The sequence below is a fragment of the Haemaphysalis longicornis genome, unplaced genomic scaffold, assembly GCF_048455015.1.
Source record: "Haemaphysalis longicornis isolate Haplotype H1 unplaced genomic scaffold, Haemaphysalis longicornis Haplotype H1 scaffold_7, whole genome shotgun sequence".
NCBI lineage: Eukaryota > Metazoa > Arthropoda > Arachnida > Ixodida > Ixodidae > Haemaphysalis > Haemaphysalis longicornis.
The window spans coordinates 66,329,580-66,345,322 of NW_027526422.1; the positions used below are offsets into that span (position 1 = coordinate 66,329,580).

Here is a 15,743-nt window from a genome sequence, read left to right on the forward strand (position 1 = left end):
AATCTCATCGCCTGGGCAAGCTCAGGTGCAGTGCAGTTTGAATTTCGAAGAACTTTGGAAATTAGGCTTCGGGAAATTGAGTTTGAAAAACCTCCTCTCCTAAAGTACGTTGAGAGAAGTGCGAAAGCTTTCTCTCAATCACGAAAACTGCATCAAAAGTGTGACAAAACCTTCGCTAAAAGTGCATCCAACCTTAGCTATAAGTGCGTCCAATCAACCGTCGGGCCTCCAAAGACCAAAATCAGAAGCCGAGAACAAACCCATGCGATGATTTTTCGCGCACAAAGTAAACTCTTCTATGAATAATCTAAATGTATATCAATATGTGGTTTATGACATCGTGACCAATGCGTGTATTGTCTTATCTAAAACGGTTCCTTCTTCGCGATTTTCAAGTAACCGTTTCGACACGATGGAAACCCGGTTTCACACACGTGTCGTGTGTTGAGAGACCTTATCAGAGCTTTTCAAATCAATTAGGTTTTTTACAAGACACCATCAGTCCCACTAAAAAAGATTTTAACATTAAAGGGGCCCTGCAGCACTTACCATCCACACTCAGGAAGGTATTTTGGGGTAAAGCCTATTGTCCCAACAATCTTCTCCCGCAAGAATTATGAAAATCCGTTCACTTTCACTGAAACTACACGCGATGAGAAATCGCGCATAATCGTTCCCTCTCAACTCAACCGCGGACAACGCAACGAAAGCTGCGCGCTCTCTCCAGGAGAGGGGGGTGGCTCGCGGCATTCTCTTCTGCGGCCTTCGTTATATCACAGGCCAGGGAGTTTTCTCCTTTTCCCCGCAACTTGGAGGGGTCTATTTCCGGTCTGGTGCCACAAAAAGCAGGCATGGGTGCCTGCTAGCAAGTGCACGCTCGGGCTGGTAGGGCGTTTTCGAACCAGTAAACGTTTGTCGTCGAGTGGTCTGGTTGAAAGGGAGCTCATCACTCAAGCTCTGTGTGCACTGAAAACACAAAAGAAACGGCAAAACTGTGCATATAGGTTCAGGCATAGAAGAGGTTCGTACACATCACCGACGACAGCGGTCGTCACAGGAAATGCGAGAAATTAGCCGCGAAGTTGACCAGTGACAGCCGATCGGACAGCCATGGCCGCAATGACGTCGTTTCGGCCATGCCAGGGGTTCATGATGAGGAGAACTGTAGAGAGCACGGTTGGTTTTTCCACGTGTTTCACAGCGATTTGCGCGCTCACCGCTTCCCGTGCTTGTGTAATACTTGGCTCAGGTATTTCTGCTAGTGTAAGCTAAGTGTCGCACAGGTCTACTAGCACTGCTCAAAGAGTGTTGCAGGGCCCTTTTAAGGGGGCATACTGGTCTTAGAACTATTTGTTTATTTATGGACCGATTTGAGTGAATCTGTACAGCATTATGGAATTTTTTGTGCTGATTTCAAATCTGCAGTTAGATTTTTTGCAAGTTGAATATTCTTCTGGATGATTAGTAAATTGAATATTCTTCTGGATGATTAGGGATTAATTTCAATTTTTTGGGGTCACAATTACAAAATAACCACTTCATACAGAATGGCGATCACCATGTGGCTAGGCAGACAAATGACTAAAAAAGACAACGTTAGAACTTTCTTGATTTAGCTATTTCTGGTCGTTTTGCAACACATTGAACTTCACTCCTCCTGCGCTGTGCAGGAATGGCTCACAGATGATGTCATTTGAACATAATAATATTTTTCCGGAGCCTCCACTTGAAAATTTGTTTCCAGCATTGTATTCTCCACACATTTGGGTATCAGAACAAAACAAATTTACAGTCGTACCTGCTCTGGGTGCCAAGGTATTCGTCGGCAAAACAGCTGCTTCGCATTGTAAGAAAAGTGCCGTTTTACCATTGAATTCTGCTCAAACTCAGCTGTAGAGTGCACCTCGAAGCGCTATTTACAGTAAAATACCGTGCGTTTTGAGGATAAAATTTGCAGACTGATTAAAAAATGGCCATGGATGCCAAAAATGCTATTTTTCAGAAAATGGGTCTTTGGCCGTAATCAACCTCAAAGACCCATCTTCCCCCTTAAAAGCATGGCGTGTACTGGCTCTGTTTCAGGGATGTCCCAGTGCCATTCAACAGCCAAGCACTGCCAAACTTCAGCTCGTCCACCGAGAGCAAGAGCCGGATTGTCATCGAGAAACGGGACGAGTCTTCCAGCGTTCCCGGCACCGACCTCTGCGACAAGTCATCTGAGAGGACGCCGATCGTCAAGGTCAGTACAAGCCCAGAGTTTAGACTTGCTCAGTGAGGCTGAGTTGCGCTGTACTTTTCCCTCAGTTTAACTCTTTCGCTACTGCGCCTATTCGAAATCTGTCAATTTGATCGATACTTTGGGACCGCCTTTTCATAGCGTTCCAGGCGTTGCTCGAACAAGTAAAGCTGTTTGGAGTTAGATCAAAAAATGGCCTTTCAAAATCAGTTTTGTTTTCGTTTTTGCAACAAAAACGTGATTTTTGACACGCATTTGAATCACCCGGGTGTGGAAAAGGGGCGGGGTCATCGTGCGTCACTGCTACCAACGAAGTATGCGTGCCACTCGTAAGTACTCTGCACCAGCATTTGTTTTTTGCTATCAGGGCGTGAATGGTGAACCAGCAAATGATTTTCAATCGTTAGGTTCACGCTCTGACAGTAATAATCCCAGAAATCGGCTGAAAATGTCAAGCAGTGCCTGTTTGCAAAGCTACTTTATGATTTTATGCAGCTTTATTGACTTTGCACACATTGTTAGATGTTCTGCGGTAGTTCTACTTACCCCAGGACCATTCGCGAACAGTTTACAACAGTTTCGGTTTCTTTTCTGCATCGCAAAATTCATATTTAGCGCTACTACGCAGTTACCCAACTTCAAGGCTACCTGCCATGGCGCCTTGAGCGTCCGCGACTGATCATCGAACAAAGCACGCCGCTCCTGATTTCCCCCCACCCTAACCCGATTTCTGCGATAGAACTTCAGATGCAAGTCACACTTGAGCTCATTAAAATGTTTTCTCTCTCTCTCTCTCAAAAGATCACACCCAGTCGCCAGATATCTGTTCTGCCGAGGACAGCGCTTCAAACCGGCCTTACACTGCAAGCTGTTCACCTTCCAGTTTCGTTTCGATACGAGGGTATATCCGGGTGTCTAATGTTGCTGCTTAGTTGAACTGTCTATTCGGACGAAGTCTCCGATAAGTTTTTGCACTGTTTCATTTGAAATATGTTAGGTGGCGCAGCAATGAAGGAGGCTTGTTGTGCTGATATTTTCTATCGCGCAACTGCTACTCGGCCAAAGTTCGCAGGGCACGATTCTAGCGCATCGTACCTCAGTTTCGCAAGCAAGGCTACAATTGCGAGTAAGAAGATGATAATAAAGCTCAACTCCTTTTTTATCATTTTTTTTGACAACTTGACAAAAATTTTGATTTTGATATGGTTTTTCACAACTATAAAACTGGTGTTATTGGAAAGGCCATTAAATAATCTGCATTTTGTGTTCCTGTAATTACTGCCTAAACAATTTTTTTGCAGAAAAAAATGTTTTCTTGGACCTCTAAAAATCTGTCAATTTTCTGGCGGTAGCGAAAGAGTTAAGGTGGGACGTGGCAAGTAAAATGACTTTTTTATTTATCGACCAAATTTAATCAAATTAGGAGCATTTATGTAACGAACCATTCTAACAACAAAACTGAAATCGTTTTAAGGATACCTTCTATACCTTTTAAGTTAGGAGACTAATTACCTGAAACTTGCATTCAGCATAATTAACTAATTCGGCAAGAAGTGAGCATGATTTTGTCAGTGGGATCAGGAAGGTCTATTCTGTGCAAGGAAGCTATTAGATTATTGCATTATATCCTTTAGGCATAAAGGAAGAACAAGAAAAGTTTCATCTTCCTTTTGAAATCAGAAATAGTTTCAAGTCAAAAAGGAAGTAAAAATTCTTTCTTTTTGGATATCTAAAGGGAATAAAGTAACAATCTAATAGCTTCCTTGCACAGAATAGACCTTCCTGATCACGCTGACCTGAAAATCTTGTTTGCTTGTTTGCTTCTTGCCTAATTGATTAATCTTAGGGCAACTTTGTGGAGGTAATTACGGACTATGCTTGCACATTGTTGCCAGACAACAATTTACATTCTGCCAATGACCACTATATAAGACGTGGGCTGACTTTTGTGTGGATTTTTTTTAAAGAAAAACTCGACCTATAGACCGGTTTTTACGGTACTATGGACCTAAACTGTTCAAATTATTTTTCAAGCTATTTGGGGCAGATTTACAAGCGTATTTTTCGTGGGAAATGTGCATAGACAACACTAACACATCGTGAGGTCACAATTTAATGGATTGTGTAGCCATTTGACCTGTACAAACTGTGCACAATTAAAGAGAGTTGATATCAGCCTTGGAATAGATGAAAACCAAAAAAAAATTGAAAACTGGGATAGCATCAAATTACAGCAAGCAAGCAGGGCATTGCAGGTGTTAGCTGGACCAGACAAACAAGCTTTTGCTCGATATTTTTATTCAATTGCCACAAAAAGAATTGCGGAGCTCAGTGGCATAATGCAGCTATTAATAAATGCTTAACGTGTCATTTGCTGCACACCGTTAAAGAAAAGGCAGTGTGAAAGTAGGGACCTTAATCTCATCGCCTGGGCACTGTGGCTGATTCTGCTTTGCCCCCCTTTTTTGCAGGGGCAAAGCATCCCTTTGATGAATATTTTTGTGTCAGTGCAGAGGTCGTGTACGTACTACGAAGTTAATTAGGTAATACGAGTCAATATGAAGAAATTAAATGTTGAGGCCTGTGCTTTTTCCAGGAAGAAGCGCCAGCAGCCACCACAGCCCAAGCTCAAGAGAAAGACACGGCAGCGAGTGCCCCACCGAGTGGCCTCCCATCTGTCACGCCATCTTCGGAAGTGTAAGAGGCTGTCTTGTGCCTAACTGCATTTAACGCGTGGAAAAATGTAGTTCTATACAAGTTTGCTCAGTTTCGATGCATCCTCATGCATTTAATTATAGTGCCGGTGTTTCCGCTATTGTTCCTGGTGTTATACTGTTTCCTTGCGAAGGCACGCAGCTTCTTGCAGCTATTACCGAACCACAACACTTTGTCCTACGTGTCATTTGTCATGACTTAAAAAGCAAGAGTCACATGTTCCTGGGCTGCTCTTTTGATGGAGGGGAAAAGCAAAAGTGCCTGTGTGCCAAGATTTCGGCGCTTCTTTAAGGTGCCTGGGTGGTCGAAATTAATCTGGAGCCCTCGACTGCAATGCGCCTCATAGCCCATGCATATCTTCAGCACGTTAAACCCGCAGAATTCTAATTTGAAATTTTACTAACCTTGAACCCTGTTTTCTTCAGATCCGACAAGCCTGCAGCCAGGACGGCTAATGAGTCGCTACCCGTGGGCAAGCGGAAAGCGACAGAAACGACACCGGCCGTGGCGAGGCCGCCTGAGAAGAAGCGTGGCCGGCCGCCGCTGGACCGCACACTTCAGCAGCAGCAGCTTCAACAGCAGCAGCAGCAGCAGCAGGTAAGTTTGCCCACGTGATGCGGCACTACCGCCTTTTGTTTTAAGTGCAGAGCACTTTAGGGGCTCACGTTGTTGTTGTAGCTCGCATGCTGGACCCAAGTATGCCCACACGGTGTTCCGTTGTAGCAGCTGTCGTCGCGGCGTAACCCAGAGGCTTCGAAAGCCAAACGGTTTATATAGTCATAAGCATTCAAAACTCATGAACTGCTGGCGCTTGTCATACATCTCCCCGTTGTTTAGCGCAAAGAAAACCGTAGGTATACATAACGAATTTTTTCAAGTTTTCTATCAAAATTTTGCTAAATCCATGTATTTTTATCTCGATTTTACGAAGTAATTTCGTGCGCCGCTTTCGATTTGACGCAGTCATGGCGAGAAAGGAGGAACAAAATTCCGGTCGAGGCACGTTTTATTTTGCCTCTCAGAGCCTACATTGAAAACATTCAGCACTCACACTAACTCTTATAATGCTAAATTGGAAGAAAAGCGGTGAATTATGCAGTTGACAACAATTAAAAGCGATGAAAGCTGCTCAAAAACCGCTAGCGGTCATGGACGGTTTAATAGTGCGGCCACAATTTTAACGTCTCCATCGTTGCCTACGCCAGCGCCCTCTATGCTTAGGCTGCCGAAGCCTACTTCAAGTATTTTGTTCTACGCGTCCTTGCTCACGGTGCTGCTGCTCACGGTTGTGCTCGCTGATAACCACATTAATATTTTGTTCGTCCCAAATTAGATGAGTCTTATAAGCAGCATGAGCACTCCAAGGGAAAGAAAAATGTTCCGAACTAGAGCCTGACGAAGTGTCGGTGAAACCGAAGGCCACGAAGTGATGGATGCCATCGACGTTCTGCGGAGGCACACAGGCGCACGCAAATGTTTAAGAGCGAGCCTTGTTAGCGCTGTCAGCTAGGAGCGTCACGTAAAGCCCACCCTGGTCAAGAAACGCCAAGCACTGCTTACGAACTTCTTCACTACGGCTTGAACATCGAGTGCTGGTGGCAATAAATTGCTCTCCGAACGTGGTCAAAATGTGTTCATTAGACAGCTGCGATGCAGAGAAATCGGTTTCTTTAAGGCTCAGCGGGCATAAAAGTAATTGCTTAATCAAAGTTTGCCAGAAGGTATTTAATGTAAGCTTTCCGCTTTAGCGGGAGCACGTAAGCGCTGCTCCACAAAGTGAAGCGGTCCGTGTTTACTCCGCTCAACTCTCAATCATGGCTTTATCTCGAGTGTCGTGCTTGCATCACGCGCCCGTACTGCAGAGCCTTTGTGCATGAAAAAAAGTCTTTCGAAAGCTTTATAGTACCCTTCCGCTGTTGGCCCGCCGCACTCCTCAACGCCACGCCTAAGCCTACCACTGAACGGACGAAAAGAGGCGTAACTTCGAACCAGCACCTCGCCGGGGTGAAGTTCACGGGGCATGAACGCGGGTTCAGTTGACTAACAGCGGCGTTTAGTAGTGACCGAAATGAAAAAAAGAAAAAGTAGAAACCTAGTCTGCTATCATATTTAATGAGGCGTTGCGAAAAAAGCACCGGTTTTACGACGACACGAACTACTGTCGGCTATCCGAATTCCATTGCCTAAGTGTTGAAGCTCTTAATTCACGCAATTTTCGCGGCCAGTTTTAGTACAAATTCTGCTTTAAGTGGAGAGGTAACTACATATCAGTTGTTTCTGAGCGTTGGGCAAGGTTTTGAAACCTGAATAACTGGTTTAAATAAACTGTAAAATCGAAACCTCGATTTTGCGAAATTCTCGATTTAACGAAATTTTCGCCTGCAAGTACGACTTCGTTATATCAAGGTTTAACTGTATTCGAGGCAACATATACGTAATTAACTGGCAGTGCCCGCGTTCATTTGGTTTGGAACGTTTGTTTGTTTGGTTTTTATGGTAGTAAGCGAAAAAAAGTGGCAATGCAGCGCCGACACATGCGGGAGGAAAAGCAAGCACAAAAAGAACAGAACTCCCACTGGTGCAGTTTCAGGCAGGGGGTGCGCGAGCACTGCGAAGGCGGGAAGTTCGAATTGCATTGAGTGGTAGCAGTGAGCGGATTACGGCGCTACAGCCCGTTATGACGAATCACTGCTCTGCACTTCCGACAGCTTTCACATTGAGTGGAACGGCTTTAATTTTTTTTGCTGTGCTGTTCAATGCATGCCTCCATTGCAACTATGCTGCAGCAGGGGCAATTGATAAGAGAATTTGACACTGCACCTGCCATTGGTGTCTCCTCTCTTAATTCTTGTCTCGAAGATGCTGCTTCCCAATGCTCTCTCTTTTGTTTTCAAATCAAATAGTTGAAGGCACAGCTGCCATTTAGCCTTAGCTGAAACAATCCGTTTTCATGTTGAGGCAGGCACGGGCAGTTAGACATCTTCCTAGTTTTGCAGGGTAGATTTCCAAACACTGAAAGACCTTTCTGAGGGTACACGCCCGAGCAGTTCAGTTCGTTGCTCTCCTTTGTGGCAGCAGTCGGGCAGAGATATGCTGAATTTTTTTTTGAACCGGTTCCTGTGACGAGGTACATTTGTTTATGCCCCACTAATGGGTTTCGCTTATGGCGAAAGAGGATTGCTTAGTATTTGGCTTGGAAAAAGTTGTCTCTGGTTGACTTTGGCTGCTGTTGCCAGGCTGTCAGCGAATACCTTTCCCGAGTGGTGGATCTCGTTTTTAAAAAAAATTGTAAATCTCGCAGAATTTTTATGGTTCAGTACGATGTTCTTGAACAAAGCACAACATTGTCCTATTTACTTCTGTCGCTTTGTGCACTTGTACATCCTTTCTTTCTTTCTGCGAATTCGTCTCCCCTTGTGAATAAAAATGTTCACCAAGCAGTTGGTGTGGACTCAAGATTCCCAAATTGCGCAGTTCTTTTTCTCTCCTTGGTGCATAAACCAGTTGATCGAGTTTGCATGCTATGCTCCTTGATGCCTTGAGCCCGCTTCTCAAATGACGCCCTTGCTGTATGTACCCTCCAATCCAGGCACAGAAGGAGAGTGCGGCCAAGTCTTCCAGAGCCCAGCAGTCTGTGCCGGCCAGTGCACCGCCTCGCCACCAGGCCATGTTTCCCGCACTCAAGCAGAGCATGCCGGTCACTGTCAAGGTAGGGTGCGGCCACTCGGTCTCGAAATGGTCCTCTGCATGTTGACGTCTATGCGTGCTACGATATACGGGGACGTTTTACATAGTTGAGACCAAAGACTAAATAAAAGTGGCAGGTTTTTTTTTCTTGAGAATGTAAATAGTAATGGAAGGTGGTGTGGATACTCCCATTCCATTTTTGTGTAGTTATTTGTTAAGATAAAATAATTAACTGTTTAATGAGCGAACTTTACGTGCAGCGTTCTTGAATACTGTTTTGTAACGCGTGTGACAAGACCAAGGGACTTTGGTTATATTGTTGGTGCTTCTCTCAGCCCAGCTTTGAAATCTTGGCGATTCATCAGAGTGTACTCTCAAGTCCCATGCTATTGACACACAAAAAATAGTGTTAGTATTTATTTTGCACAATTGTCGGTGATGGGTAGAAGTCGCGTCTTTGTAAGATGGGTTGATATGGAGTTGATCCGAAGAAGTAGCGTTTTGTAACAGAGTTAATGTCAACTTGTACAAAGTGTATTTGGTATCAGGGAAGCGAAGGGACTTGGAATGCTGTGTGTGTGCACCTAATCATCAATAAAAATATGCCCGACATTAGGGAAGCTCGGCTATCCCTCCTCCATCAACATATTGCGTGCTCAGGTTCCACATGGTGAGGACTCCAAGGTGATGCGGAGCATCCAGCTCCAGACGGACATTCCGGTGCCCGGATCGCGGACGGTCAGCAAGGTGCGCTGCAGCGAAGAGGAGTCCGTCTTTTGGGAACACCTGGTCTCGGGACGGGGTGTGGCCCTGGCTGCCAGCAGGTGAGCGGGCAGCTCGGCGATGGTAGTGATGGGGATTGGGGCGGAGGATGGGGATGGGGAATTGGCAGTGTAAACAAATGCTCATTCAGGTTCTCAGCACACTTTTTTTTTTTTTATTGATTAGCTTGCAAAGAGGTTGATAGACAGAAAGCGGCGGGGAAAAAAAAAATATGCCTCTGAAGTTTGCTTGGTTTGCTGCGTTGCCTCGAAGGAATGAAGATGTAAAGTTGGTGGTGGTGCCATTCTGGACTACCACCCGTTGCTCATGTTCCACAATCATTGATGAAGTTTTAGTGGTAGCCCATTGTGGACCGCAGGGAATACTGTTGAGCGAGGGCACTGATGTGGAATGCGAAAAATCTGGGCAATTTCAAGAACTGGTCACACTCGCGCTTTGACATTCTTCATCACAAATGCGAATTTTTTTGAAATGTTTGTGTGTTGCCTTTGACGTCGCACTCACAGCAGGCATGCTAGAGTCGAATTAACATGTCAACCGTTCACCCTCTCCGCATTTGTTCCCATTTAATTCCTGTTCTTTAATCTAGACATTAAAAAACATTTTAAAAATTTCAAGGAAAAGCTATTACAGGTTTAAACCGATTCAAAATAGATAAAATGGGAACTAGTCCAAACACCTTTCTAGAAAAAATTTCATTCGATGTTGGCTTATAAAAATAAAAATATTGTTTAAATATTAATTTAACTGAAAATTTAATTAATGTTTTAGTTTATTTTAATTTTAATTTATGGGCTGACACTGGTCTTAAAATAACTTCCTTTAATTTTCAAGTAAACTGTTTGAAGCTTGTAGGTCTTGCTGTTTTTTACCACTGATTTCAAATATGTCATTATTTTTTCAGCTGGTCAATTAGTTCCTAAGATAGAGAAAATTAGCCATTTTTGGTCCAAAAGTAGACAAAACAGTGTTGGCCATAAAACTGTAATCTTTTTATTTTCCAATGCTAAGAACCCTGGTGAATGCAGTAATCGAAGCAGTTTTTTGTTGGATCGCTAGGAACTAATTTTACAGCTCATTAAACTTTGCTGATTGAAATGGGCACTGAAAATGGTTCCTTGTCACTGGTACCACCAAAGTTTGATGAGTTGTAAAATTAGTTCCAAGGCATGCATCAAAAAACTGCTTTGATTATTGCATTCACCAGGGTTCATAGTATTGGAAAATACAAAGATTACAGTTTTATGGCCAACATTGTTTTGTCTTTTGGCTAATCATCTCTAATTATCTTGGGAACTAATTAACCATCAGAAAAAATAATGGCATATTTGAAATCAGTGGGGAAAAACGGCAAGACTGACAAGTTTTACAAAGTGTACTTAAAAATTAAAAGAACTTGTTTTAGGAACAGTTCCCCTCTTAACGCATCAAGCGTTCACCCTCTCCCACCTCCCCATGCTGTTCGCAGCCGGGTGGTGTGCGTGGTGTGCGAGGACCGCACCCTGACGGCCCTGTCGAGCGTGACGGGGGCCCAGCTGCTGCCCGCGCTGCTGCTGGCCTGGCCCGTGGCCCACCTGCTCTGCCAGGGCAGCTGCCTGCTGGCGCTCACCACCCACGGCTCGCTGCACGTCTGGGACCTGGCGCGCGGCGTGTGCACCGTGCGGGAGGAGTCGGTGGCGCCCCTGTTCCGCGACGCCCCGGGGGCCACCCTGCGCGCCTCCTCCATCTCCCAGGACGGGCTGCCCCTGCTCACGCTCACCACGGGCCGCTCGTACCTGTTCAGCCGCGACATGGGCGCCTGGCTGCTGCTGGCCGGAGGTGGCGAGGACGCCGTGGCACACTGCTCCGACCACCACGCCTCCATGCCGCCCACCGACGGCGTGCGCGCTGCCACCCTGCCCCTGGGATCGCTGCAGCACAACATGTTCAGGTGGGCGGGGCAAGGGAAGCGCTCCTACTCTCCCCTCCTGTCGCTGTGTCACTCGCATCGTCACACATGCTGCACCCACTACCCTGTCGTCCTAATGATCACATTTGTCATCATGTTCTCTGGTGCATGTGTTCAATTTGTCCCCTCTAACCTGTCTATGCAAAGCCTTTGTCCCACTTTGTCGTCACGCCATCATTAAGAGTCATGGGGCATTGTTTGTTGGGAGGGGGTACGCAGCATGCAGAAAATGAAGTTTCATCTAAATGTTCTCGAAGGAGCGTGATCAGCCATATTTACGTGGAGGCGTGTCCCATTTTCGGCTTAGGAAGGGGGAAAAGTAGCATTTTATTTGCCGACTAATTCGGTCTGTCACCATGCAATGCTCTATGCATCCCCTGTCCACAGCCACTGTTGAATCCAGGCCCTTCTTCTTTAGAATGTAATGCACCAAGGATGGGACAAGCAGAGGGGAAAGACACATTACGCAGCACCTTGTGGTGTGTATTCTCTTTTTGGTCGCCAAGTAGCGCGTTTCATTCTAATCTTGTCAGACCGCCAGCCCGCGAGATTGCCTGGGTGATCCATTCTTCTCCTGACATGTACTTATGGCACTCCCCAATCTCGCAACGAATAAAAGACGTGACTTCTGCCTTTTCGTACTCCCTGCAGTGGCTCAGTGGCTAAGGCATTATGCTGCTGGGCCCAAGGATGCGGGTTCGATTCCCGGCTGTGGCAGCTGCTTTTCCGTTGGAGGCGAAAAGTGAAAATGCCTGTGTGTTCGAGATTTTAGCGTACTTTAAATATTCCCAGGAGGTTAAAATTAATCCGGAGCCCTCCGCTACAATGTGCCTCAGCGCCTGTGTGGCGTTGGCGCGTTAAACCCCACAACCAATCAGTCAATCATATCGTGCCTGTTTCTCCCTTCCTCCCTCTACTGTCGCAGGGTCCCCCAGCGGGCGAAGTCTGTGTTCCACGCGGGCCCCTCCCTGCAGCAGGCGGGCACCCTGAGTTTCCTGGACGGCCAGGTGGCCTCGTCCCTGGCCCTGCGCTCGTCCTCCGAGTACCGTTTCTGGACGCTCACGCTCGCACGGTACCTTGCCACCGAAGGTGGGTGTGTCCTTGCGTACGTGTCCGTACGTGTCCTTGCGTACTTGTCCTTACATGCATGTCCGTACGCATGAAGAGGAGGGATGTGGACTACGATTCTTATCGTGATGTCTAACCATGCAGAAAGGGAGCAAGAGAGAGAGAGGGCTCTTTAATGAACTGGTGAAGCCAACCCTGCTAGTGACAAGGCTTGCTACGCCAGATGGGGGTGACTACAATGATGAGTGGTGAATATTAGACATTATGGGGTACAGCATGAAGAAGACAAGCAAGAAACGTTAAAAACGGGAAACTAGGGAATGCTGCTAGCAGAGTCTGGACGCAAAGAATACATTTGAAAAGAAAATAGTCAATGTAAACTGTGATTCGAAATGCAAAGTAAACGGTGAAAGAAACAAAAAAGTAAGATTACTAATTTAAGAAAAATAAATGGATGAACACCACAGCCTGAAAGAGTACATATCGTGAGAAACTTGCGCTGTCTGTGATCTAAAGAGATTTGTCCAGTTCTGAGTCTCGTAGGAACCAGAGCAGAACTTTTGTACCCAAAGTACTGTCAGCACTACTGTTCCAGGGCCCACGAAAATTACAAAGTTCAAGCCTGCCTCCATGACGTACACGAGACAGGGAGCTCACTGCAGTTTTTCGCGCAGCAGCAAATCGAACACCCAATGTAATGCCAGTCTATATATAATTCACAAACGTAATTTTGAACATTAGGTTCTTGAATCCCGGCAGCCCTTGCAGTGTTGTTGACTCAATGATAACAATAAGATTAACAGGCAGATTTTAATTTTACCCAGCCAGCCACTATTCGTTAAAACCAGATTAATGGGACGGAAGAAAAATGTTCTAGAGCAATGAACGTGTGTTCAGGTGTGCTCAGTTACGGCTGCCTTCACTTGTTCATATCTTTCATATCATATCATAGCTTGTTGATCTTTTTCACTCTTCTTCCGCTATCCTTACAGGACTGGAGAACAGGCTGAAAGACCTATGCACACAGCTCCTAGGTCCCCTTGGTGGGAGCTCACAGTCTTGGGAGCCCGCTATACTGGTACGTAGCTGATCAATGCGAAAGCGTTGCTTGGTTAGGTTGACAAAAAAATACTAGGAGTGGCGTCACTTTCGCGTTCTCGTCTTGTTAGAATTCTAGGGATTCTCCTCAACTTGTGTCAGCTTTAGTGCTTGTAACCACTGCTGTGTGGTGGGAATCGGAATTGCTACGCTTTTGTTTTCATGGTTGAATGATTTTGCGCTAATAATCATGTTGCTGTAAAGTGCAACAAGTTCGTGGTTTACATGTGTTGTGTTTCTGGCGTCGAGTAGTGTATATCCAAGATCAAAAGTTTATGGACCGCGAAGGCAGCAATTTTGAGTTATTTCTCTTCCGCATGGCAGCTAGAAAGTACTATGCGCAGTAGTTTTCATTAGTTCAGTACTTATACGACATCTCACGTGCACTCGACAGTTTGTTGGGCTGCTGTAGAAAGAGAAATAACCTAAAATTGCCATTTCCCTGGTCCGTAAACTTTTGATCGTGGCTGTACATCTCATCTCGTCCGTGAGTGAAACATTCGCGAATTGTGTAAAGTCCACCACTCACCCAGACCAACTGATTTGCTCGACGGTCATCCCGACGCCGTTTTGTAGCATAAATACCGGCCAACAAAATGCACGGTTTTAAGAGTGAAATGTCACTTTCGAGTGGAGTGCTACTCTCGGTGACTACTACTACTACTGCCACTAAATCGTTTTTTGTGGCATACTTTCGCCAGGGCGTCGACAAGCGGGGGCTCCTGAAAGAGGTGCTGCCGCTGCTGGCGTCGAACCTGCGGCTTCAGCGGCTCTTCACCGAGTTCAAGGAGCAGCTCGACACGGTCACCGACGAAAGCCTGCCGCCCAACGGCTGAACAACACAGCCACCACGATAGGCGGTGTGGGTCAACAACCACAATTTCATCGGGCCTGTGGGTGTAAACTAGGGACAAAAAAAAAAGCTCTTAATTTAGGTGTGTTGGCAGGTGTGTGCGAGCTGTGTTGTTGCCTTTCCGAGAGACGTCTTCTGCTTGCGGAAAACATGGGACGAGTTTTGTCGCTTGGCAGCGACGTTACCTGTGGCTGAAGATGGGCGAAAATTGGGCACGGTAGTTGCGTACTGCTTGTGAGGTTGGCAAGAGTGCTCGCAGGATTGCTTTGAAATGGTATTGTGGCTCTAGCAGCGCTAATTTTATTATTATTGTTTCGTAATACTGTGGCATGCTAGTTACATCCACGTTTTCTTTACCTAATTCGTGAACTCGGTCGTTTAAAAGTGGATGAAATGATAAGTGGAGTGTAGGGTTTCAAATGTGAAGCTGAGGGTATATGTATGAAATGGAGCGTACCTTTATTACTGGTGAAATGGCTTAGTCAGCCCAGTAGTTAGTTCGTGACTTGGTGTATATTTTCTTGATCGTTGAATTTCTTGATCGCAGGGCTGCCTTCGCTCTCCTAATTTAATTTTTGATTATGTGCCTTGTCTCGGCAACATTGAGATTCACTGCATTTTACAGTTTCGCTGACAACTGCTAGCGACTTGAATTTTTGCCTAGAGACTGATGACTATTGATTCATTATCCGAGTAAATGCGAGAACTGCCTTTTATGCAAACATGAGAAATTTGAGCGGTATTGCATGCAGCCTGTCTTGCTTGGTCAATGATTTTTTTACCATCAGGAATGTATTTCTTATGCAATGTAACAGAAGCAATACATCACTGACTGCCAGTTTTTCGAAAATTGCGGTTTCACACACAGAGACTGTTCCATGCCGTGCTTGTGGTTGAGTTCTTGTGTATACTTATGCTTTTGGGAAAGCGAATTCTGGATCTTTTTTTTTTTTTCTGTTAGCTTGTGCTTGGCTATTTTGTGTGCTAAGTGGGACTGCTTTGTCAGGGTTGGGAACGATTGTGAACCAGTTTTCAGAGAATGTGCTCGTTATTGTGTTAGTTCCTTTCGAGCTTACTTTAGTAATGATTGCATCGCCGGTGTTCTTGGTAAGAATCATCCTTAGCCGCAGAAAGAAAACGGGTCTCCAAAAAAGTGTTCTCCGTTTTCTTTCAGTTTTGTTTTTTTCCACATCTTGTTGGTTGTAATTCAGTTCACGTACCAAACGTTATTGAGATTTAGTTCAGTTCAGTCATTAGTGAGATTAGTATAACATTTAGCCAATAGTTATTTGATTCCTATAGTTTACTTTTCGCTATGGTTTACTTTTCAAATATGTTGCGAAAGAACTTTACAG

At 45.3% G+C, this 15,743-nt stretch overlaps 1 protein-coding gene across 2 annotated transcripts in view; it reads left to right on the forward strand.

The window, feature by feature from the left end:
* Positions 1–14,511, forward strand: part of Hira (histone cell cycle regulator-like protein) — a 47,478-nt gene extending 32,967 nt beyond the window's left edge. For both annotated transcript variants that reach the window (XM_077677639.1, XM_077677640.1), the window contains exons 15-23: positions 2,083–2,239; positions 4,833–4,933; positions 5,377–5,548; positions 8,541–8,660; positions 9,299–9,462; positions 10,890–11,351; positions 12,295–12,458; positions 13,430–13,515; positions 14,237–14,511. In XM_077677639.1, coding sequence (XP_077533765.1) covers positions 2,083–2,239; positions 4,833–4,933; positions 5,377–5,548; positions 8,541–8,660; positions 9,299–9,462; positions 10,890–11,351; positions 12,295–12,458; positions 13,430–13,515; positions 14,237–14,371 — 1,561 coding nt within the window. In that variant the 3' untranslated portion in view covers positions 14,372–14,511. The remainder of the gene's footprint in view (positions 1–2,082; positions 2,240–4,832; positions 4,934–5,376; positions 5,549–8,540; positions 8,661–9,298; positions 9,463–10,889; positions 11,352–12,294; positions 12,459–13,429; positions 13,516–14,236) is intronic.
* The last annotated feature ends 1,232 nt before the right edge of the window (positions 14,512–15,743 follow it).